The sequence below is a fragment of the Charadrius vociferus genome, unplaced genomic scaffold, assembly GCF_000708025.1.
Source record: "Charadrius vociferus isolate BGI_N301 unplaced genomic scaffold, ASM70802v2 scaffold478, whole genome shotgun sequence".
Taxonomy (NCBI): domain Eukaryota; kingdom Metazoa; phylum Chordata; class Aves; order Charadriiformes; family Charadriidae; genus Charadrius; species Charadrius vociferus.
The window spans coordinates 1,421,169-1,444,092 of record NW_009650063.1 but is presented as its reverse complement, the minus strand read 5'-3'; the positions used below and the strand labels follow the sequence as shown (position 1 = coordinate 1,444,092).

The 22,924-nt window shown below is 39.2% G+C and overlaps 1 protein-coding gene across 1 annotated transcript in view; it reads left to right on the top strand.

Moving 5' to 3' along the window:
- TENM3 (teneurin transmembrane protein 3) overlaps window positions 1–22,924 on the top strand; it is a 323,623-nt gene that overhangs the window by 212,678 nt on the left and 88,021 nt on the right. The window contains exons 7-8 of the mRNA XM_009891787.1: window positions 11,653–11,775; window positions 18,523–18,737. Of these exons, the coding sequence (XP_009890089.1) occupies window positions 11,653–11,775; window positions 18,523–18,737 (338 nt within the window). The remainder of the gene's footprint in view (window positions 1–11,652; window positions 11,776–18,522; window positions 18,738–22,924) is intronic.

The window sequence follows — 22,924 nt, the reverse complement described above, 5'->3', positions numbered from 1 at the left end:
CACTCCTCCTGGCAGACCCCCAAATAGTAGCAATTTTTCAGTCTAATGAGAAATTAAGTTAAATTACATGAGCTACTTTTTTTTTTGATAAATAGCAAGCTTAAAATAATTTAGAGATGTAGTTCCTATTTTGTCAATGGACATAAACGTGAGTGTATTTTAGTAGTATGTAAGCATACGTAATACTACAAATGTTATGTTTAAGAGATTTTGTAAAGCAGAGATTAAATTGCTCAGGTGGTTACTCAAGTTGTTGTGGTCATGGGATTACAGTCTTCTCTTCTTTGCTAGTAGTTTCCATGAATTTCTAACTCGTGTCTGTGAAGAAAGAAGCCAGGCCTTAGAGATGTGCTGTCTGCTGTCATACATGAATTATAATACATGTATTAAAACTGGTGGTTCCATGTATAAATTTAATCTTTTATGAATTGCATCTTTTCTGTACATTGCAGTCTTTTCTTGAATCTTTTCTATGAAGAGAACTGCTTGGTCTCCTCTTGAACGCTTTAAAAAATTCATGCTGTTAAAACTCTCTGATTTAGATGAGATTTTGGTACACCTCTCCATACACGAGCACTTTAGAATGAAAAGGTCAAGTACATGTGTCCACACTTCTGTGAGCAATATGATTTGATGTTACATTTATGATTGAGATTGCAAGAACACATGGGTTGTATAGGTGTAATTACACCACTGTAATGATTTATTATGGATGAAAGTTAGGTGCCCTCTGAAGGAGACAGGTAGATATGAGATCCTTCATTTTCACATTGATGGCATTTCAGACAACTTCATTCACAAAAATAAACAAACAAATATGCCGTCTCTTAGGAATCATCACCTTTAACAGCATTTGTAGTTTTATAATTCAGGAAAAAAATAATGCGCTACAACTGTTTACATGATGTGGACATTTGCATTTGAAATTCTTGATTTCCCTCAATAATAAACCAAATCAAACAAAACCAAAGTGTTTTTGCCAACATTTAATGAAATAGGATCGCACAAAAGCATCTAACTTTATAGGAGTAATACGGGGGGGAGGGGGGTAGGTATTGTAAACGGGTATCAGTCATTTGGAAAATTAGCTGGCTCCACAAACCTTTAAGTAAAAAATAGATATGTTTCTTGTGTTATTTATTGAAAAACACTTCCAAGTTACCATTACTATGGTACAGGAAGAGTAGTATTTTTATTTCAATAATACTCATTGAAAACTCTAAACCAGCAGCCAGCTGCATAGAGTTAACACCCTTTGCTAACCACTGATTTATATGAGTTTCACGAAGTATAACACAATAACTGGGTACAATAAATTTATCTTCACTTGTGGAAGCTCCAGACTCATCTGTTGTTTCATCTTCTCTTTCATCTTTGAAACGCTAAGTTTCACACCAGTTTTTATTGAGGTATTTTTGCTGGACAGTGGGTCCTCATTTTACTCACTCCAAATCTTTTCACACTGCCAAGGAATAGTTCTTCATGTTTTCAACTTATTTGCCAGGCTTTTGGTCCCCAGCAGCTTCTTTTCCATCTCTCTCCTGTTAGTAATCTCAAGTAGAGGTAATGATATGCAGGTATCCACATGGTTGAAAAGGATAGATAAAATCCTTCTTGTTATTTCAATTTGGCTGGAGACAAAAATCAAGGGTAATTTTAAAACACATCCTTATTACTGATCCCATCTCTTTTCACACAGTAAAAGGAGTAGTTGGTTTTCTCCATCAATTTTATAAGTGACTGCTACTTTAGAGCGAAGACTGCCCATTCTTAATATCACCTGTGAGATTTTATAGTTCAGTGTCGTGGCTGATTTTATTTGGGGGCGGAGGGGGGTGCAAATCAGTGTGAAACTTTAATCTTAACTTGTTTTTCCCAAGGCTAACATAACTCTTAAAAAAACACAGAGTGGCTAACAAGCTGGCTTGCAAGCAACAGTCACTGGCCTTACAAACAATTAACAGAAAGGTTGCCTTTATGTTGTAGGTTCCTTTCGTAAATCACATGTGATGAATTAATTTTTTTGTTTATTTTTTATTAGTAGTCTTTTTCATGTACCTACAGTATATCTTTGCTTACAGGAATAGTTTCATAAAAGCCATGTCTCGTTATAGCGAGGCCTCTCTAGAGGAACACGGCGTGTTATTCCCGTGCACATAAACCACATTAATGACTGTATAACAACGGACGTTGTGTCTGGTAGCCCGTCCCTCCTGTGTGTCTCTGGCCCAGACACACAGCGGCTTAGGCAGTCGTGATTCCTGGTGATGTAGTGAGGAGCTTATGTCCCTGGGAGGAACTGAGCTAAAACCGAGGGTGGTGGAGAGGTTTCAGTAGGGGGATGGCCGCAGTCACTGAGCTTACTTAAACCTTTGGATTTTGAATCAAGGATTTGCACAAGATTAGTTGCTTATGCCGATAGCTGATGGCTTATGAGTTTATATTGGAGGTGTTGAGGTACGGTAGAGTTGTGTAAAAAGGCCTCTGACGGTGAACTCAGCATGTCCATTCTGGTTTTAAATATGGATCTAAGTGGAAATTCCGTGGTTTTGCAAGTTGATCTGCGTGTAGTGGTTGGTTTATGCATCTACATAATCGCACAGTTCGGGTAGGTGAGTGGTAATTATAATGGATAGATCTAAATCACCTTGTAAAGAGGTTATAGGTTATTTTGGTTTGGCCTCAATCGCATACCTTTGATCTACAAGTGGACCGCTGTAGTCGTGGTATCATGAAGCCTAATAAACAGCAAAGGATCAGAAAACCTATATATTGACTTGCACGTTCGATCAACTTGCATGTGATCTCAGCGGGAAATTCAAAACAAAAGCTAATTTATGGAAAAATATGTAGTTCTAATCACAGTTTAGCTCCGTGGGGTTCCAAATAACACACTACAATCTCTACATGCAGATGCTTTCATCTTACATTCCAGATTTGGTGACATTCCAAAAGTTCTTATCAAACCTTATTATCATCTTTTATTAAAGCTTATTACATTTCTCCTTATTGCATGTTTGCTGTAATATTCTGTCATTCTTAATATGGAATAAAAAAGCTTTGATCTTTCTTAGCCAGTCATGAGATGGAAATATGCAACACAAGTATTTCACTATATACTATAAAATCCCAGCTCGGTGTGTCCTTTGAACATCCCATTAATTGGCCCCTGTTTCTTTTTCCTTTGGTTCTTAAATCTTTTCATCAGACTGCACTTCTCTATGCCATCAACATGCAAATAGGTTATGCATGATCCTATAGTGCAGTTTCATTATTTTATATCCCTCAAGAGTATTGTGGGGGTTTGTTGGGTTTGGGATTTGGGGGGGTTGTTTGTAATAAGTAAGACTTTTAAACTATAAAAATGGTTGGACCCGTTCATTGACGCTTTTGCCTAAGAAACATGTTTCCAATGAATTTTGAGACATTACATTGGCGTTGCTTTTCTTAACACTTCTGCTTTAGGAGGGCTGCGATTTAAAGGATGTCGCCCTGAGCAAGATTTCTGTTGGAGTTGTGGAAAAAAACGAAAATAGATAAGCACAAACCTGAGCCTCAGCTGTTTTCCTGAAAGCGAGTTTAAGGGAGGCAAGGGAAGGAGTTAAAGCTTGAGAAGGAAGCGAATAAAGAGATGCCTGAAGGAATAGAGAGAAGTAATTATCCTGCAGTCTTAACCCAGTCTTGAAAAGTGTAAATCAGGGGAATTTTTTTTTCTCCCCCACTATACTTGACAACAAAATCATTGATTATGACTTTATTAGATAGAAACCCAAAATTTATGGAATGTTTTTCATGCCTTTGTATGAACTAAAAGAGACAAAACAACCCTCATCTCAAAGGAGTCAGCAATCTAATATGCACTTCCCCATCATTTCTGTACCTGTAATGATTTTTCACCATCTTGTTAACTGTGAACAACATTATCTGAAAAAAAAATAAGCTAGGTTCAGAAGAAAGCCCAGGACAATACTAAAGACTATTTGGGTAATACTGAAGACTGTTACATCATGGAGAATGTTGGATGATCATCAGAATAAACGGACAAATCTGAAACAAAACATAACCAATGCATCCCCGTTAAATAAGGGGCTACTGAATAATGATCTTTGTTTTGTTTTAAGAAATCTGGATTCTCCCTTAAGCTTTGAACGTGTCTCACATAATGCTGTTGACAGAATTAGACCGTTGTTATATAAAAGTCCCTGGTTTGACAACTAAAAGGAGACATCTAGCCATACAAGTTCGCAGAGGAATAAATGTTTCATTTTTTGGTTGAATGTAGTAAAAATAGTTACTCCGAGACTACCACACATCTTTCTTAACAATTCAAATGCAACTATACTTTAAAATGGCATATAATTATCTTTGATTAGTGGTCAAAGAAAGTAACTTTATCCATGGTAGATGGCTGATATATCTTTGTTGCTATATTTTTTCCTAGGCAATTTTTTGTGATGTGTTTTGCAATGTCTTTGTTAAAAGGTTCCAGGAGAAAATGAGGAATAGAGTATAAAGGTTGGAAGTTTTTGCAGATTGAAACAGTAAAATCAATGGACCCGTTCAGCAATTCAGGATAAAAGGAAAACGACCACACTTTTTCAGTTACTCTATTGATCTTGATAGGTATCGCTAAGTTTTTCATATAATGCTATACTGAAATCTTTTACGTTCAGAATATAGGGTCAGAAACTTTTATATGATGCTCCTGGTAGCTAACCTTTTGAAGATGCACAAAAGCATGTTCTTTTAAGTTATTTTCTATTTAGAAATAACAGTTTTTTTGTTGATTTGAGAAAAATAGTAATAAATAAAGAACTTGTCTTTGTAACTTTTAATTCACATTATTTAAAATTTTAATTAACTATTTTTAATTCGCTGTTTGATCTGCAGCAACATCCAAGGCATCCTATTATCTTAGAAAAAAAGCAAATGAATGCAAATCACTGACAGTTGATTTGCACATCTTCTGGTCCACTCCAGGTCCTTCAGAATAAAATAGGTTTAGATTCTAATTATAGCTGCAAGAAAAATATATGGGAGATAATTTTAAAAACCACTTCAATGTTCAAATATTTCATTTGAAAATGTATTGCCAACAGGGAGATGAACTAGAAGATAATCCTTCAACAAGATTGAGCAATAATTGCAATTTGCTTAGTTTAAATTATAATCTTTTTGCATTGCTTTAAATATAAATTATATTCACTTTTCCTTATGTGCAAGTGTGCATACATATTATTCTATTAATTCTAAGGAAGCAATTTTGTAAATCATGGTTTGAAAGCACCAGCACCCAGAAATATGTAGCAGCAGCAGTGCTGGAAGATGAGTTCAGTATCTTAGCGAGAAGCTCATCTTCAAGCACAGCTTCATGAATAATAAGACTTGATTACTGTACCTTGTAAAACACATGGGAGAAACGAAGGAGGGTCGCCAGCATCATTCAGCTCCTCTTGCCAAGTTTCCCCACAGCGTGGAGTTCTTTATGTTTATAGAACATACACCATCGGCCTTATCTCCAGAGGTCTTGGGGAGATGCTTGCTACTTAGAGATAGCCGGTGGTTTTTCTTTCTGCTGTCTAGTGTTAATTTTTCATCTGTCGTTATTCTAAGAAGAGCTGGGGGAACGCTGGAACTCCAGTTCCCAATTCAGGCAACTCTGTTTCTGCTTCTTGCTACTTGAAAGAATCCTCCTATCTGTGAATTGTTGTTCCCCTGAAATGCACCGTGTCACCTTTGTAATTCTTTCACTGCAAAAAACAACTTTATCAAATTCAGAACGGAAGCTGTTGAATTAGTGGCACTTCTCACCAGTACTTCAGAGACTTCAGACTCAAACTTTGGTTACTGTAGCTCTCCAGTTACTGTAGGGCTACTTCTGTGAATAAAGCCTCTGCTTGTATGCATATGGTTTTGCTTGTTCGTCCTTCTCGCCTGCGTCTTCAACGCTTGCACTTGCACGGCTCAGAGGGTGTTTGCTACGCCCTTTGTTTTTCATATGAGCGTGTTTGTCGCTTACAGTACTTTAAAAAAAGATGTAGTTGATCTTGGTGAGTTACAATAGAGGTGCCCGTGAATTTTTACCAGAACGATAAATAAGCTTCTCTGGTTTTCACCGCATATTGCTACTCTTTTCTACAAAGAAAGAAATATTCTTTCTTTCTGATAACAATCATAAACCCCAGCATTGTATGTGTACTCATATCTGAGTCCAAACTTTGTTTTCTCTTCGGAGCTACATCCTGGACACTGGAGGATGCTAACGCCTGACTAATTTCTTTATCAACTAGCTGTCCCTGTCCTCTTACATTCCAGAGTATGAAGAGAAAAAAAAAAATCCAGCCAAGCCCAGTTTTTGCTAAGTGGGAAAACAGCTACGTAAATTGGTTTTCTGTTACAATTCTTTTTTTTGCCTCTCGTATCTTTGGCGGGAGAGAGCTTTGAGGCAGTGAGCAAGGCAGCGAAGGGAAAGCACTCCCCAGTCGATTGCAGCAGGTAGTTGTCAGCTCTCGCAGTTCTAGTTCTGCCACGTAGTTACATAAATTACCCGTCTGTCTTACCACCGTGTAATAAAGGGACTGACTTCTTTTTGCCTTGCTGAAGAAAGTCTCAAAGAGGGTTTTGAAGTGATAATACAGTGTGTTTGCTCGAGAACAAGTTGCTTGTAGAGAGGAATGCGTAAAGCATCGCAATAGTGGCTTGAGGAAGGAGCATGCCAGACAAACGGGCTGGCAACGCTACGGGAATGAAAGGGCTTGAGAGCAGCAACTTCCTCCTGAAGCAGATTATTGTAAAATGTTTTACACCGTGTAAACTAGTCATAATGCGGGGTTTTTTTTCAAGTGTTTGCTGTGAAGTGTGTTCTTAGTTGCTGTTTTAATTATTGAGTGGAAGCGAAGGCCTTGTAGCCTGATTACGAACCAAAATAACTAGACCTCAATTACAGAGCGAAAGGTAAGATCAGCCAAGCTTGAAAAAGCAGTTTACGGTGGTTCAGAAACCCTTCAGTGAACTGTGTGGTGACAGATGGTAAGATTACCTGATAGCCTGTAACAAATGCTGGCGGTTTTGTGTTAACATCAATGCTACTGTAGGTATAAATGCACTCCTAGGGGATTGGAATATCTCTCTTATGAGGAAAGGCTGAGGGACTTGGGACTTTTTAGTCTGGAGAAGACTGAGGGGGGATCTTATCAATGCTGATAAATACTTAAAGGGAGGGTGCCAGGTGGATGGGAACAGTCTTTTTTCAGTGGTGCCCAGTGATAGGACCAGAGGTAACGGGCACAAAGTTGAACATAGGAAGTTCCATCTAAACATGAGGAGGAACTTCTTTACTTTGAGGGTGACAGAGCACTGGGACAGGCTGCCCAGAGAGGTTGTGGAGTCTCTGACTCTGGAGACATTCAAAACCCACCTGGTCGCCGTCCTGTGCAACCTGCTGTAGGTGACCCTGCTCAGGCAGGGGGGGTGGACTTGATGATCTCCAGAGGTCCCTTCCAACCCCTAACATCTGTGATTCTGTGATTCCTTTCATCTGAGCTCGGAATCTTTTGAATATCCCAGTCCGTTGGCATGTGCTGCTTCGCAAAAATAGAAAGGGAGGGGGCAAAAGCCCAACTGTAAGTTTGGTAACTGCTTGGGCGTTTGAGATTTGTCCTGGAGAATTCAGCCCTGTCCACCAGCACCACCCGGCCGCTGGTGCTGTGTTCATGCCAAGAGCAGCACAGGTCCCAGAGGACTTTCTCCTCTCTGATGCCTCTCCTTCCCGCTCTGTTAGAGGGAACGGAGTCCTCACCATTTAAACTATCGCTGCACTCTAAAGGCTGGCCATAACGCTGATAATTTCACCAGTGGCTGTACAAATACCACCTTAAACAAGGTGTCAGTTCCAAGGTAAAATGCTGTTGTAAGTCCAGAAGCGAAGATCTGTTGGTAGCCAGAGATTACTGCACAGAGCAGAGATGGGGACTGAAGCAGCAGAAAAGGCAGAGCATATCATCATCTGTTTCTCTGCTTTAAAAGTCATCCTGTTCCCTGATGGGAGCAATCATCCCAGTCTCCATGCAAGTAAAAGGAGGCTTTTGTTAGGGTTTGTGGGCACATTTGGAATTGTGACAACCCGTCTTTTCTCCCGGCCCCTGAGGGTTCAGCCATGCTTGCAGCTGTGGGTTATTTGGCTTGAGTTGTTGTTGTCGGTGACCACAACCATCAAGAGCTGCGGTGCCTTCTGGCTAGAGGCATCTGGCATTCTCAGACAAGGCCTTGATGCCATCAAAGATCTGCCAGTATTGAAAGTTGTTCCAGTGTTAGTATCCTCACAGATTTGGCAGCATAATTATGGGCTCAGAACTAGTTACTCTAGGAGGGGTCTCTTGTCTTCATTGTCATTGTCTAACACCAAATAAATGCCAAATTGAATGGGAATAAAGCAGACCTGATAGGCAATATCCAATCCAAAAATCAAGAAACTGCTTTACATGAGATTTGGGACTAAAATAGCAGCTGAGAAATGAGAAATATGTTTTGCTTTATACATTTTTGCTTTAGTTTTGCTTCATATATCAAATTCTTTATAGAAAGAAGTAAACCTACCATTTCTATAAAACGTAATGGAAACAATTCTTCAGAAACAGAAGGGGATTGAACTCTTACATCCCCATCCCAAAGGTGGAAGAAGGTCTTCATCCTTTCCTAGACCTGAGGAAATCAAACATATATATACACCACTGCATCATTCCCCCTCTGGAAATTCAGCACTAGTTCTTAACATTTGACTTGAAGGTCTCAGACCCCGTGCTGAGGTGCCATCTCAGGGTGCGGGTACCAGTACCAGGTGCTGCTTGACAGACTCACGGGGGCATTAACAATTTTTGACCTGTGCCTCACTGCCCTTATAACACTGAGAAGGGCTTAAAGTTTGCCTTTACGTAGATGGCTGTCCGAGAAGAGTCAAATCTTAATAGACAAAATAATGCCTGAATTTGTCTTAGTCAGTTTACCCGTGTTCTTTGAAGTTCCCCATCTCTGAAGCAATTGCGCTTTGTATTTTAGTCTTGTATCAACAAGTCTAATTCTTTCATGTTGTTCTCATACGTTTGTAGTGAAAGGAGAATTCTCTAAATTCCATAGTACTGTCTTTGAGAGATTACACAGTTGAATTATTTAGTGTATTAGTACATACTATAAGTTTGGGGTTGTCATTAGAGCTGTCAAGCAACATTTTTGGTTTGCTTCAAAAATATTCCTGTATTCACGATCTGTGTAACAGCTGCATGTATCCGTCTCTTCATTTTTATTAAACATTGTTTATTGAACTTGGTGCTAGTTCAGTGTCAAAGTTGAGAGAGCAGTAGTATTTTTGAGGTATACAACTATTACTCACCATCTTTGATGGCGAACTACAGTGGGACTCACATCAATACAAACACAAAGAAAAGGTAATTGTCACTTTCCTTGTAGTAACTATGGTTCTTTGAGATGTAATCAATACAAATCCCACAGTCCTTGCCTTTGAAGGCTTCAAATTCCAGCTGTTTTGAATTACGAGGGAATGGCTAGAAGGTCATGTCGGAGCTTCCCCTTCTAACCTCCCAGTGGAGCCTGAAGAGGCACAGGGCATGTACGGAGTACCAGCAGACAGAGTTGCTAATGGTGTTCTAAGCTCCTGTGTTTGGAAGGGATGCACTTCTAGACTTACAAAATGAATGTCACTTTCTTCTTTTCTCCTGAAAAGTATTAAAAGTGATAAGAAGCCAGCAAAGTTAGGAGAGGTGATGTAGACCTCCAGACTGAAGACAAGAAATGTACTGGGTTTGAATCATGAAATATTTAGCTGTTTGCAGTCTTTCATTGCCATCAGTGAAATGAACTAGTATAACAGATAATAGAGTTTGACCCTTGGGTTTTTGATGAAATACATTAAAACAGATACAATCATTAGGTGATTAATAGACAAATAAGAATTTCAGCTGAGGCAGGGCCAAAATAGTAATGGCTAATTCCAGTGATGTGCCAAAAATGGTGGTGGTAGGATTTACGGTTTATAAGAGATGGGAGGGGAAAAAAGAAAAAAGGTTTTAGGGTCAAGGAACGTTCTACCTTATCAGGCTTTGACAGACAATTTAAGGTCTGAGAAAGAAGAGTAATAGTAGTGTCAGAGACTTGGAACAAAGAGAACGTGTCATCTGTAGTGAGGATTTCAGTCTTTGAAGCATTCAGTAATAGGTCTTTGGTTGCACTCTGGTTTTCTGTTTTGCTAGGGCTAAGGAGCGGGGTTTAAAGCAAAGGTCTGGCAGAGAAGGTCTAAATTCTGCAGTGCTCGCTGTCTCCCTGACTGAACTCCCACTGGTGGCTGTTCGTCTTAAGTAAGGGTTGCCATGGTCAACGCAGAGAGGTTGAAAGATCAGAGATGAAACCAAAAGGGACGAAGAATTATTTCTCATTAGGATAGAAGGAATGAACAAATTAATAATGGTGACTACAGCACTGATCTGTTTCAGAGACAGAAGGAGCAAAAGCAACAAGATACAGTGAATTATCTTCCTTGTATTTTGCACTAATAGTTAAAATGCATTATTACAGAATTTTTTCCCAGTGTATTTTTGTTCCATAGTAGTACTGAAAGACTATTTCAGCTTCGGAGATAACTGCTGTCATAGAATCAGCAAACCCATGTTATACCAAATGCAAATTAGAATAATTACAATAAAATTAATTTTGGTGCTATCACGGAGTCATTAGAAGAGAAGGAGACGCCACAGATAGCAAGAAATTGCATACACTGTGTGTATCACAGTATAGCATTAAGGTGAATTTTTTCCCATGTTTTTGCTCTAAAAGTGTAGACGGAGGGTTCATTCATTAATCTCTGGTGATACCGAGGTTCCTTAAGTAGTTCCCTCTAACACCATGGAAGGTTGACTCTGTCTTTCATAATTAGCTTAGCTAAACGTTTTAACACGGTATCACCTTTCTAATACACATGGCTGTGGGGAATTAAGGAGTTCAGAAACTTGGCTTATGCGTGATCATTACCAGAGCAAAGCGCCCTAGCGTCTCCAGCTCTGCTGATGGTCTTGGCCTCGTTCCATACACCAGCGTGGGGAATGGGCAGGTAACTGGTGGGAGCGGGGGCTGCTGGTGACAGCGTGAAAAGCAGCGCTGGTGTCTTAGGTTAGCCCTGCGACGCCCACGGCACCCACCTTCCTCTCCTCTTGCCCTCTTTCTTTTCCCTTTCTGGCTAACCAGAACGGATCCATCTGCTGGCGAAATCATTTATTTTATAGGTCATTTAGGAGCTCACTTAAATGATTTGTCTCTTCAGAAGGATCAAAAATGAAAAAAAGAGGAAAGGACATAATTACTGCCTGTGCTTTTGAACATTGATTTGGGACCGGTAAAAGACTCAAAATGAGACTGGTGAGCTTTCTGTCAACTGCGTTCACTGAAAGCACTGTATCATTAAAGGACAGTGGTAGTAATTGCTTAGTGCCATTGTAAGTTGAACTATTAGTCTGTGAATGCTTGTTCCTGTAATTTAATTTTTTAATGTATGAGTTGCTATTCCGCTGCAAAGCGTGGAAAGCCATTATTTGTGCAATTTGTCATTGTGGTTAAGAGCATCAAATAACCTGTATCCTTTACCACCAGCAATGCATCTGTTTGGCCTCAACTGGCAGTTGCAGCAAACTGAAAATGATACATTTGAGAACGGAAAAGTGAATTCTGATACTGTGCCAACACATCCTGTAACAGTACCTGCTGGAGAAAATGGTAAGTGAAACAGGCACCAATTTCTCTCCTTTTGGACCATTTCCTTTCTACATTGCCAGACTTTAACACTTTTTCTCCAAAACTTTGGGTATTTAATGGAAGTACAGGGCATTTGTAAGTAATAGTAATTTTCAATAGACATGTAGATGTCTAATCTTTTATTGCAATAATTAATCTTTAATTGCAACCTGCTGTAGGTGACCCTGCTCTGGCAGGGGGGTTGGACTCGATGATCTCCAGAGGTCCCTTCCAACCCTGACCATTCTGTGATTCTGTGATTCTGTAATCGGGAGCTGTATTTCACTTGAAAAAAGCGCACTGTTCCTCCTACCTAGCATGTGAAGGGAATGATGAATCCTGGGAATAATGTTCATCTTACTAGGAAAGCTGGCTGTAAACTGAAATTCTTCATGGGAATTTACGTATAATATTTATGAGGATAGAAAAGCTCTCATCACATCCAGAGAAGCAGAACCTTCGCTTACCGTAGAATCTTTGATAACGTAGTGATTGTTGTGGGGTCCTCAGAGGTTGCAGGACGGTGCTGAGGCTGGCTTGCTCCATCCTGCCTGAGGTGCTGGGGTGGCTGAGGTCCCACGCTGCAGAAACGGTCACGACAAAGCCGGGGAGCCCGAGGTGACAGGACACACCATTTCATAAGGGGGACCTGATACCAAGATTCAATCTTTGGGAGTCCCAACGAGCTCTAGATAGTTTTCAGCCAAAAGCCTATTCTGTGAGAGAGGGGACATAATCTTTTTTTTTCTGAAGATTGGCACTGGAAAAGGCACTTCAGGGAGGTTTTGCCTATTTTCAAAGCTTCTTTCTTAGCTGTGTGTAGAAGGCACCTCGTGCTCGAGGAGCTTCCAACAGCATGATGACCTCACTATGCAATGGCTTATGTTTTTCTCTACGGATGGTGATGTTTTCTTCTTTTTCTTCTTAATGTCTCTCTGAAATTTAATAGGTCTTGTATAATATGTCCATTTGTTTTCTCAAAGTCTCTAGCATATAATATCGAGTCTGAATCATCCAACCAACACATAAAGTAAAAAAAAAAAAAAAACCAAAACTTTATTAATTTTGTTGTAGGAGCTTTTAAAATACAAACCACATAAAGGGATTATTTTTTATCGACCTTTTTCCATGTTGCCCTTTAAGATTCTCAAAACATTTAAGAGCCTGTGCACTTTTGGCTAACAGAGGCTTTAAAATCAATAGTTTTTGAATGGAAAACTTGATTTAAATGGTTGATGAATGCGGTGTTTGCTTCATTACACAAAAATCCATTTTCCCTCTCACAAGGTAGAGCTGACCTCCTTACCACTGAGGAGGAGGAAGCTTCTGCCAGCAGTTGACATCTTGAAAATTTTTCAAGTTATCACAGCTCCAAGTTATAGAAAAGATACAGCTCCGCTCCTTTTTGTCATCTTTGTAAGCATATGAAAGTTCTCCAGTAGGACTTTTTCTTTTTGCATTTCCTTTACCCTACTGCCTTTTTCTTGCACTTAGGTATTCATTATCTCTTTCTGTATTCTTACTTGTTTTGAATGAATAGCAAAAACTACTGTATAGTTAATGAATATTGATGCTGCAGTGACAGCTCGTCATCCCACTGTCTTCTGCCCTCAGTAGCCAATATACTTTCTTGTATAAAATATATACATGTTTTTGTAAATATTTTATAAATGTAAATTGTTCTTTTTCCCTTGACCATTTTTTTTTTTTTACAAATCAAAACCTGTTATACATTGCCTGAAAAACAAAAGGAAACAACACATATCTCAAATCCCGTTTTTCCTTCCTCACGTCGCTAAATACTGTAAAAGAGAACAGGGTTAATTCCCTGGTCTGTTAAAATGCTGTCCTCTGCAGAATATGGTAAGTGGTCATTTATCTGCATACATCAGTACTAAACAACAGACAGACCAGAGAATACACAGTTTAAACCACAAAAGGAAAGTTAAGCAGAAGGGAAAGTGTGATGACTAGATGTGAAATTTAAGGAGGGGGACCCTGTGCTATCTTATTAATTACTGAAAACTGTAAAGAAGAATCAATAAAGCCTTGGTTTGGATACTTCCACAGCTGAATAACTTCCAGTACTGCCCCGCTTTCTCCCCCTGGTCATATCCTGATCCTCTGATTTAGGTGGGAGGAATTCCCAGTGATGTATGAGCCGGGCGTTTTCCTTGACTCTCTCGTCTAAACTCTGGATAATCCTGGGCCTGCTTTGGTCAGAAAATCAGAGCCCACTGTGTCCGAGGTATTCATTTGCCACTCAGAAGTACAGGTACTTCGTGTGATGAATTAGTAAAGCTTAAACTTGAAAAATGCATCCTTATGACCTCTGAAGAAAACTCAGCTGTAGTTTACCTAGAAATAGCTAGTCATAAATTGACAGTAAAAGCATGTTAAATCATCCTGAAATGCAAATCGTTTGTTAAGTGAAGCTTGAATCTCTGAACAAGCCTTTTCCAAAGGTTTTTTTGTTTGTTTCTTTTGTGGTGGTTTTTTTTCCCTCCTCTCCCAGTGCTTCTTTCTATATGAACAGTAAAGTGCCGGCAACATATCCCCTGCTTACCTAGCCAGGCGTCATTCAGGGCTGCGTAAGGCGGCGTCAGAAAGTGTGTTTTCTGTGGATGTGATGAATTTTATAGGGCATTTCAGCTGAGGTTCTCCAAAGTAATTTGTAAGCCATGCTTAATCAAATGCAAACATTTACTGGAGGTGCGTCAGTGCTTTATCTGTGTTTATAACTAGGCGATAGAAAAGAAGGGTTAAAAACCAGAGCTTGTTTGACCATTGTGTTCTAGCAGTTCGTCACATCTCACATGTTGCTGGCTTTATTTTAGGTCATATAAAATACGTGGCATTCAGAAATACCTTATGATAATTTATGCTTCGTTGCTGATTTTTTAAAAATGCAAGAGAGGAAAAAAGTGAATGGGAAAAGGGGCATTTCTTTTGGCTTACGTCAATGCACTTTTTGAGATTACAGTAACTTCTTAATTAGATGTTATGTTGGGTTTTTCTTCTAAAAAGGTGTGTTTCTAAGGAAGGTTTTGATTTCCTTTCTTGAAATGGTTGTTGCAGAAGGATATATAGCAGATGTCTCACAGAAATAGATCTGCATACAAGGTTATTCAGTGGAATGGGAGAACGTGCTACTGACTGTAAATCCAGCCTTGCAGCCTAATATTCTAATTAGTACTACTTTTGAAGGATGGAAAATGATATTTTGTATGACACTATACAGCAATTATTGTTGAGCATTTTTGTGTTTTGGTTGTGCATTCATTTTTATTCTGTGTTCTAGATACTCAGTTACAGTGTATCTTATGTTTTAATCTAGACAATGTCTGCAAATAAGGAGAGGGAGTTTGGCTTCATGTCATTTTAGTGATATTTGTGAATTATTTTTCTTGTAGGATAATTAAGTATTGTTTATTGCTTTAAATGTTTGTTTGAGCTTGTTAGCTCAAGATTTTGTCCACCCTAACCTCAGACAGTCGAAATGCAATTTACAAATGATAAATATAACAAATATTTTACCTATTAATTAGCCAGAATGCATTAGATTGTCGATACCATAAAGGCATCCTATAATGATTGTATCTAGTAGTGATACGGCAAATTATTTTGTAAATTAAATAATAGTATATCTAGCAATATAAGTGCAAATCGTAGTATAAATGTTATTTAACTATAAATATGTCTATTTGTATTATTGTCTTTTGGGGAGGGTCTGTGAAAGAAGGAATTTTGGGGATAGAGAAGAAGTATAGTGAAAGAGAATACATTCAGGAGGCTATGTATTTTAAATTTTGGTTTCTTATTTGGACTGTTATGTCATTATGGAATTGAGGGAATGAACATGACATTTCATATTTCGATTTAAAGCTGTGTATAAGAACTGTTACTGTTTAGAATGTGCAAAGGAAATGATGACGCTGTGGAGATTTTGCTTATGCCCGTTGAGATACAACAGGGAACAAAGAATGATCAACACCCTATTCTTAGGAGGGGAAACAACTAGTGACGATCTTGAGAGAAGTAGTGTGACGTTAAAGGGACATGTCGCTACAGGGTCTACCTCTTTTTTGGTGAAGAAAATTGGAATCAGTAGGACCATTATCTGCTAAGGATAAGTGTTAAAGCCCAGTGATAGCCATTCCTGGCAAGTTGGTCAAAACGTTTGAGAAAGTGCATCTGCTCAAACTATCTAGTTCGTCTTTTCAGTAGTAAGAGATCATTGTTTTTAATTTCACATGTAGAAATAGGGGAGGCTGCAGATCAATACTGCAAACAAGTGTTTATTGTTTAGTGATTACCAGTCTTAAGTGTGTGAATTTATACAACACAACACACATAAATTTGAAGGAAGTGGTAAGAAACAAATGCTTAAATGAACCGAAATAGTGAAAAAAGATCCATCTTCTAGAATAACATATGAATATTGCGAAAGGTTAAATCCAAAGTTAGAAAAGCATCAGACTCATCTTGAAAAGTATAAAGATCTTCAAGATCAGATACTTCACTGTCTTTTCTCAGCAGAACACTGATCAATACGATGATCCTGTAAGTGAGACATCTGCGGTGACTGCAGCACCGTCGTGGCACAGCTCTGATGATGAGACAAGCCCCCACTCAAGGCTGCTCAGTACTGCTTCTGTACCTGTTTAATTCAGCAGCAGTCGCTGTTCATCTTGGATGCACAAAAAGTGGCGAGGATCAATCCGTGACCTCACCTGGCATTTCAGATTTTAATCTATTTTTTTTTTTTAAGTCTAAATGTTTGCAAAAAGGTTGTGTCACTTTGTTCCATCAAATGATGAATAATGTAGAATTTGAACATAAAAGACAGGGCAGCGACGGAGCGGTGTCAGTTCTTCAGAACACTTGTACGCAAACAAGTCAGCATCACTTGAACATGCTTATCATATTCTGATGGGTTTAGTTCAAGCTTTCTAATAGACTGGCTGCTGGAAAAAAGAGTATGAATTGGTAAAAACAGCGCAGATTGCAACTACAGCTCCATTTTTCTTTGTATTGCTTCACTCAAGACTCACCTTGATGTGCCAGCTGCTTAAATGCGGCATTACTTGCTTACTCCAGAGTTGACAAGTGTTGGTAAGCAAGTTTGTACACACATCTTTGCATTTATTTCAATTTCAGATGTAGAAATAGAGGAAGCTGCAGATCAATACTGCAAACAAGTGTTTATTGTTTAGTGATTACCAGTCATCAGCGTGTGAATTTGGCAGCGTCTAGATTGGGCAGCGCTGATTCCATCAGATCTAAGTAGGCTTTTACCCTGGCACCAGCTTCCAAGACTGCCTGTGTCTGGCCTCCCAGTGTGGAAATCATGCCTGAACATCAGATCTGAGTCTTTGGCCTCAGAAAGACTTGCTGCAAACTCAACTGTCCCAGCTTTTAAAGCTGGGTGGTGGCAGTTTGTGCAAACCACTTCTTCAGTGCATCGGTCTTAGCAGTTCTGCTTCCTACGAAACAGGCAGGTAGAAGACACACAACTAAACCACAGTTTGTTTGCTGATGAGCTTTTGAGAAAGGTTTGTGATCTTTGCCAGGTTTAGCCAGGTTTATCCCAGACCTGTGCTGTCCATGGCGTCCAGCCCAGTGCCTCACCGCATCATCCAGCTTGGGCTGGAAAAGTTTTACCCCTTCCGTTCATTTGATGGTGCGTCACCGGGATGGCGCAGAGCCTTGCGGATTGGATGACTCTGTTCTGTAGTCAAGCAGCAGGGTAGATTCAGGCTCTGTTGCCTGAAGAAAAAAAGTTTGTTGGGTGTATCTAAAGTTGATGACTTCATTTTCTTCTTTTTTAATGCCACAACCAGTAGCCTGTTTTTTCAGAGTTAGTGTTTAATGTCATGTCTCTTGCACGTTAGCATCATCTTTGCTTCTTCTGGGTGTTTCCAAGCTGTCGTCACTGGCCTCCCAAGGCTAACTGATAGCTGCACAAATGCTTTAGAGACAAAAATCGGTAATGCCCTTCAGTTCTTATCCCTAATAATTGGCCTGCAGGACAAATACATATTCATGATATAGAAAATAGTGAAAGTCCCAGACTTTGACATGCTATTGTACGTTTTATTCAGGAGACAGCGTGGCCGAGGAGGTGGTAGCAGGCTTGGGGCTGAGGCTAGCGAGTGCAGAGGGTGTAGGCACTATGGGGAGCGAAGGCTCAAGGACATAGGCACAGCAGAGCAAGAAACATTGCCTTTCCTTTTGGGGGAATGCAAGAATGAAAAAATACGAAACTAGAGATGTAGACATTGTTGGTGTTGTATAAATGCTCGGATATTTAATGTACAAAAGACTGTATATTAGTTCTCTTGACTGCTTATGTTTATGTATCTATTATTCTTAAAATTCTGCTGCCTTTCCCTTTACCTTAATTTTTTTTTAATGTGAGACTTTATGCTGGAAACCCCTGGTAAAATACTTGGGGGAAAAAAGTGAATAGTTTAATGTAGATCCTAAAACAGTTTCCATAATGCTAATGCTTAGGGAAGTTACAGTATTTTTACTCGGGAGGTATTTGTGGTATCTTTGCCTTTTTATTTCCAAATCAGTGAATTCCCTGGGATCTTATGTTCGGTAAGATTGTCAGGTAACATTTTATCTGAGGTGATTCTAAATATTTGATGGTTTATTTTGAAGCATGATTGAAAACAAGAAAGGAATACTAATCTTTGATCTCTTATTATTCTAATCTGTCAGGAAAATTAGGGGGATTTGCACAAGAAAACAACACTATAGATTCTGGAGAACTTGATATAGGCCGAAGAGCGATACAAGAAGTTCCCCCTGGGATTTTTTGGAGATCACAACTCTTCATTGATCAGCCACAATTTCTAAAGTTCAATATATCCCTTCAGAAAGATGCATTGATTGGAGTATACGGCCGAAAAGGCTTACCACCTTCACACACTCAGGTGAGAACTGCTTGCATTAAAAGTAGGACACGTTATTGAAAACTGTGAGCTTGTATCTTTTGTATCTTTTTTCTTTCTCAGGATTACATCCTTTTCCATTTTGCTGATTTTTTTTTTTTATTGTTTATACTTTATTGATCTCATGTGGTGTCCAAAACATTTATAATACTGTAAGTGATAGGATCTAAAATCAGGGGGAGGGGAATTCTGCATGCCATGAGCAATGATGATGCTTTAGATATGGAGTTGTTTCATGTAGAATTTATAGGTACCTTTTTTGTTCTGTGGTGTATAGACGTATCTTTAAAAACCTAAGCAAACTAATACAGCATCTTGTGGCCACACATGTGGTCGAGAGTGCTTGGCAAAGACTACGCGAGCCAAATTTCCAAGCAAAAAGACAGAAGTTTTCTAAGGAAGTTTCAGTTTGTTCTACACGCAAATGCTGCAGTATTTACAGCTTGGCATCTCACTAAATAAATACATCAAAGAAAAAATATGTAATATGTGAACGGGGGTTGTAAAAGGGTCAGTCTTCACTAGACATCTAGTGTCTTGCGGCTTTGTTCTGAAGTGTCCCAGAGGATTTATTCTGCTCCACCCCTCAGAAGGTTTCTAAGGACACTTTTTATCGCATATGGTCATGCCTTTGCCTGGTAACAATGAAACATCCATAGTTTTTATCCATAGTTATAGGAAAGTTAAAGTATAAAAGAATGAATAGTCTTCTGGATTGGCAGGAGAAATGGAGAATCATTGTCTGAGGTGGTATTTTAAAGGCAATTGTATTCAGATTTTATTTGTAAGATTTAAGACCCTCCAAGTTTTGATTTCTTTGAGCTCAATATTTGTCCAAGTGCTGGCTCGGAACCATTGTTCCACCTGAAAAGGGAGTTGAGCTCATGCTCTTCTACCCCATTTAGAGAGTTCATCTTACTGATTTTTAGTTTTTTTAAGTGTATGGATTTGCCTTGGACACAAATTCAATTATAGCAACCTAATGGTATAATTGGAATGAAGCTTGACTGATTATGCCTGGTATGCAGTTGCAACATCAAATCCATAAGGGCAAAATTCAAATATTTTATTTTAATTCCACAATTCTTTTTATTTTCATTTGCATGCTACGGCACTACGTAAATTTATTTTGTTTTTTTTTTTCTTCAGGCATAACTTTTAAAACCTTGTCCTTTTAACCTAGGACAGAGAAATATCACTAATTATATCACCTCTTTAGCAGTCACAAACCACAGAGGAAGAATTAGGGTCAGTAAAGGAGTTTCATGCAGCTAAGTCACAGCATGTATGTTAGCTTTTTTTTTTTTAGTTTAGTTTCCATTAAACTATAAACAATTTACTGAATGCAGAAAATGCACTTAAGTTTATTTAAAAATTTGATCCTCATAAAAATGATTAAACGGATTTTCTTCAGACCTTCACGTATGAGCACCCACCCTCAGGCTGACAACAAGCATGAGAAATTCTAGCTCAAAGAAAATTGATTCAGAAAGTTATCAGCCATTGGAAATAGGGCTTTGGAATACAAATGCCATCTCGATGATAACAATAATAACAGGAGCTGGGGGAATATGTGTGTGGCAAGAATGAATAAAACTGAAGAAGCTCATCCGGACTGTGCATTTATATGAGAAGTTATGCAAGTAGATAGTTCTATGAAAAATGATCCTTCCTTGGTTCCTTATCCTGGCAAAAGCTTGAAATAGGGGTCCCCTTTATCCAAAAACTCGGGAAAAGGAGATAACTAAATCTGCTTCCAATCATTTGTGTTACACAGACTCCTTTCCCTTTGGATTCCTATTGCCCAGCTGCTTATTCATGTTTAAGTATGATACAACAGAAGGAATCACATGCAACTCCTGCTAATACATATATCTTCTGTAGTTTCTCTGACATTTTGGATATATTGTTCCCAGGATATAGGTCAAGCTCTCTTGTCCTATTTTTGCCTGGTATATAATTAGGGTATTTTTTACAAACCATTTGACTGACACTTAATACCTTGAAAAATTAGGTATGCTTACTTATCAATGCCCTGGTGACCTTCTAGGGCTGCTGAAGATTCCCAAGGGTGCGGGGTTATCAGAATGTTTATATGGCCTTGAACCCAGTCATGTCTGGTTTAGGTGCCTGAGATAAAGCATGTATGGAATCTCCTAAAAATGCAGTTCCAGTGAGCAGTTGGGATTTATTTGTGACTGTTCTCCTGCACATGGGGGAAAAAAGGGTGTAAAATATTTCTCAACAGTGTAGGCCTTTCTGCCACAAAGTCCTAATCACAGAACTTTGATGAAGACACAAGTCGTAGTGGGAAAATATGCATTTTACAAAAGAAGCTTATATAAACAAAATAAGGTACCCAGGCAAAAGGATGTCCAATCAAATAGAACATTGAGGGGTTTGCGAGCGTAAATCTATTTATTGTTTTCTTATTTCCCCTAACCCTTATGGCTTGTACTGACAGAAGTTCTTAACTGCAAGCCAGGCGTCGCTGGCAGGGGCAGACTACCAGCTGCTTCGGGGCTTCCCTGCGTCCGTCGCACGAGGCAGCTTGCTCGTGTAGCTCCAGGTGTCGTAGGAGCGCATTAGAAAAACACGTGAATGTCCACACTGGGTCTGATCAAAGGCCCATCCAGCCCAGCATTCTGTCTGTGGTGGTGACCATTAGCAGATACGTAGAGGTTATTAGAGCAGCGCGACAGATTTGCAGTGATTCTTCCTGGCCTCCAGCGTTTTAAGGCTGAAGGACTTCCTGAGTCAAAGGTGCTCTCTTTATATTCTACAGCCTTTGATAGATTCTTTTTTCCTGTGAATTTGCCTAGTCACCTTTGAACCTATGGAAGCTTTTAGCATCCATGACATTTGCAGCAAGGAGTTTCACGGCTTTAACTCTACATCTCACTCCTCAGTGTGTTTTGAGGTGGCCTCCTGGTAGTTTTAGTTTGACACCCTGTTGGTAGTGTTTTGAAAGAGGCTGTGGAGAGTTTCTCACCGATTTTTTTTTCTCCATGTCACCCTTGACTTATAGATCTCTCCTGTCCTCAATGAGTTGTATTTTTTCTAGTCTGTTCATCATTCTTTCCACGAAAGCTGCTTCAATCCTTTGATCATTTTTGTCCTTTTCTGAATGTTCTCCAGTTTTGCTGCAGCCTTTTCAAGATGGGGAGACCAGAACAGCACAGAACATAGCAGATGTTTAACTATGATGGTTTCATACAATGCCTTAATGATGTCTGCTTTTTTTTTTTCAGTCATAGAACTGATATTTCCGTAGATCTGTGTACCATAGCTCCAAGATCTCATCCCAGAATGATAAAAGTTGGCTCAGAGCCCATCTCTGGATGTGTAAAGCTAGGGTTGTTTCATGAGGACTTTGAAAAGTAGGATCTCACCCATATATATCACTTCATGTCTGCGTCTCTTGAATGCTATCTGCCCTTATCTCCTAGTCACAGAGTGACAAGTGCTAATATCAAAATTTATGCAAATGAGCAACTGCTGCCTGTTACTAAAACGTCAGTATTTGAATTTTCAGATCTTATGTGAAATAATAGCGAACTGATTACTACCTGCACTCTGCCAGCATTTGTGAAGTTTCTTTACCAGCTGTCCCCCTCCGATTCCCTTGCTCATCCCCGCGTGTGTCACCACGCACCACCATGTCCTTTCGCTCCCTCCTTACAGCTTCGGTGTTGCTACGAGTGTCTGCCTCCTCTCCGAGTCACCTTTGGCTGTAATGCAGAACTTGCGTATTACATTTGCAGCCTTGTTCTTCACTTCTCCCTTTGCCTGTTTATCCACCTCTTTTTTGTATCCAGTTAAAACCAGATGGTGACTAAGAGTAAACTGGCGTCTATCTTTCCGTAGCTGTACGACCTCTCATGCCAGTTATCCTTCCACTGGGAGGGACATAATGAAAGTGTGATAGAAATGAGCTTGGGAGAGATCTCAAGAAGTCTTTTAGTTTACACCTTTGTTTTGGAACAGGATCAACTGTATCTAAACCGCTCCTATCAGTTGCTTAGCATTTCATCATAAAATAATAGTAGAATGCAGCAAATTTAAAGCAAATTTAACTCTCCTTCTGTCCCATAATCCAAAATAATAGGCATACAGCACGTAGGAAATGGTTTGATACTTTATAATCGGGACAGAATTTTTGGTTGCAT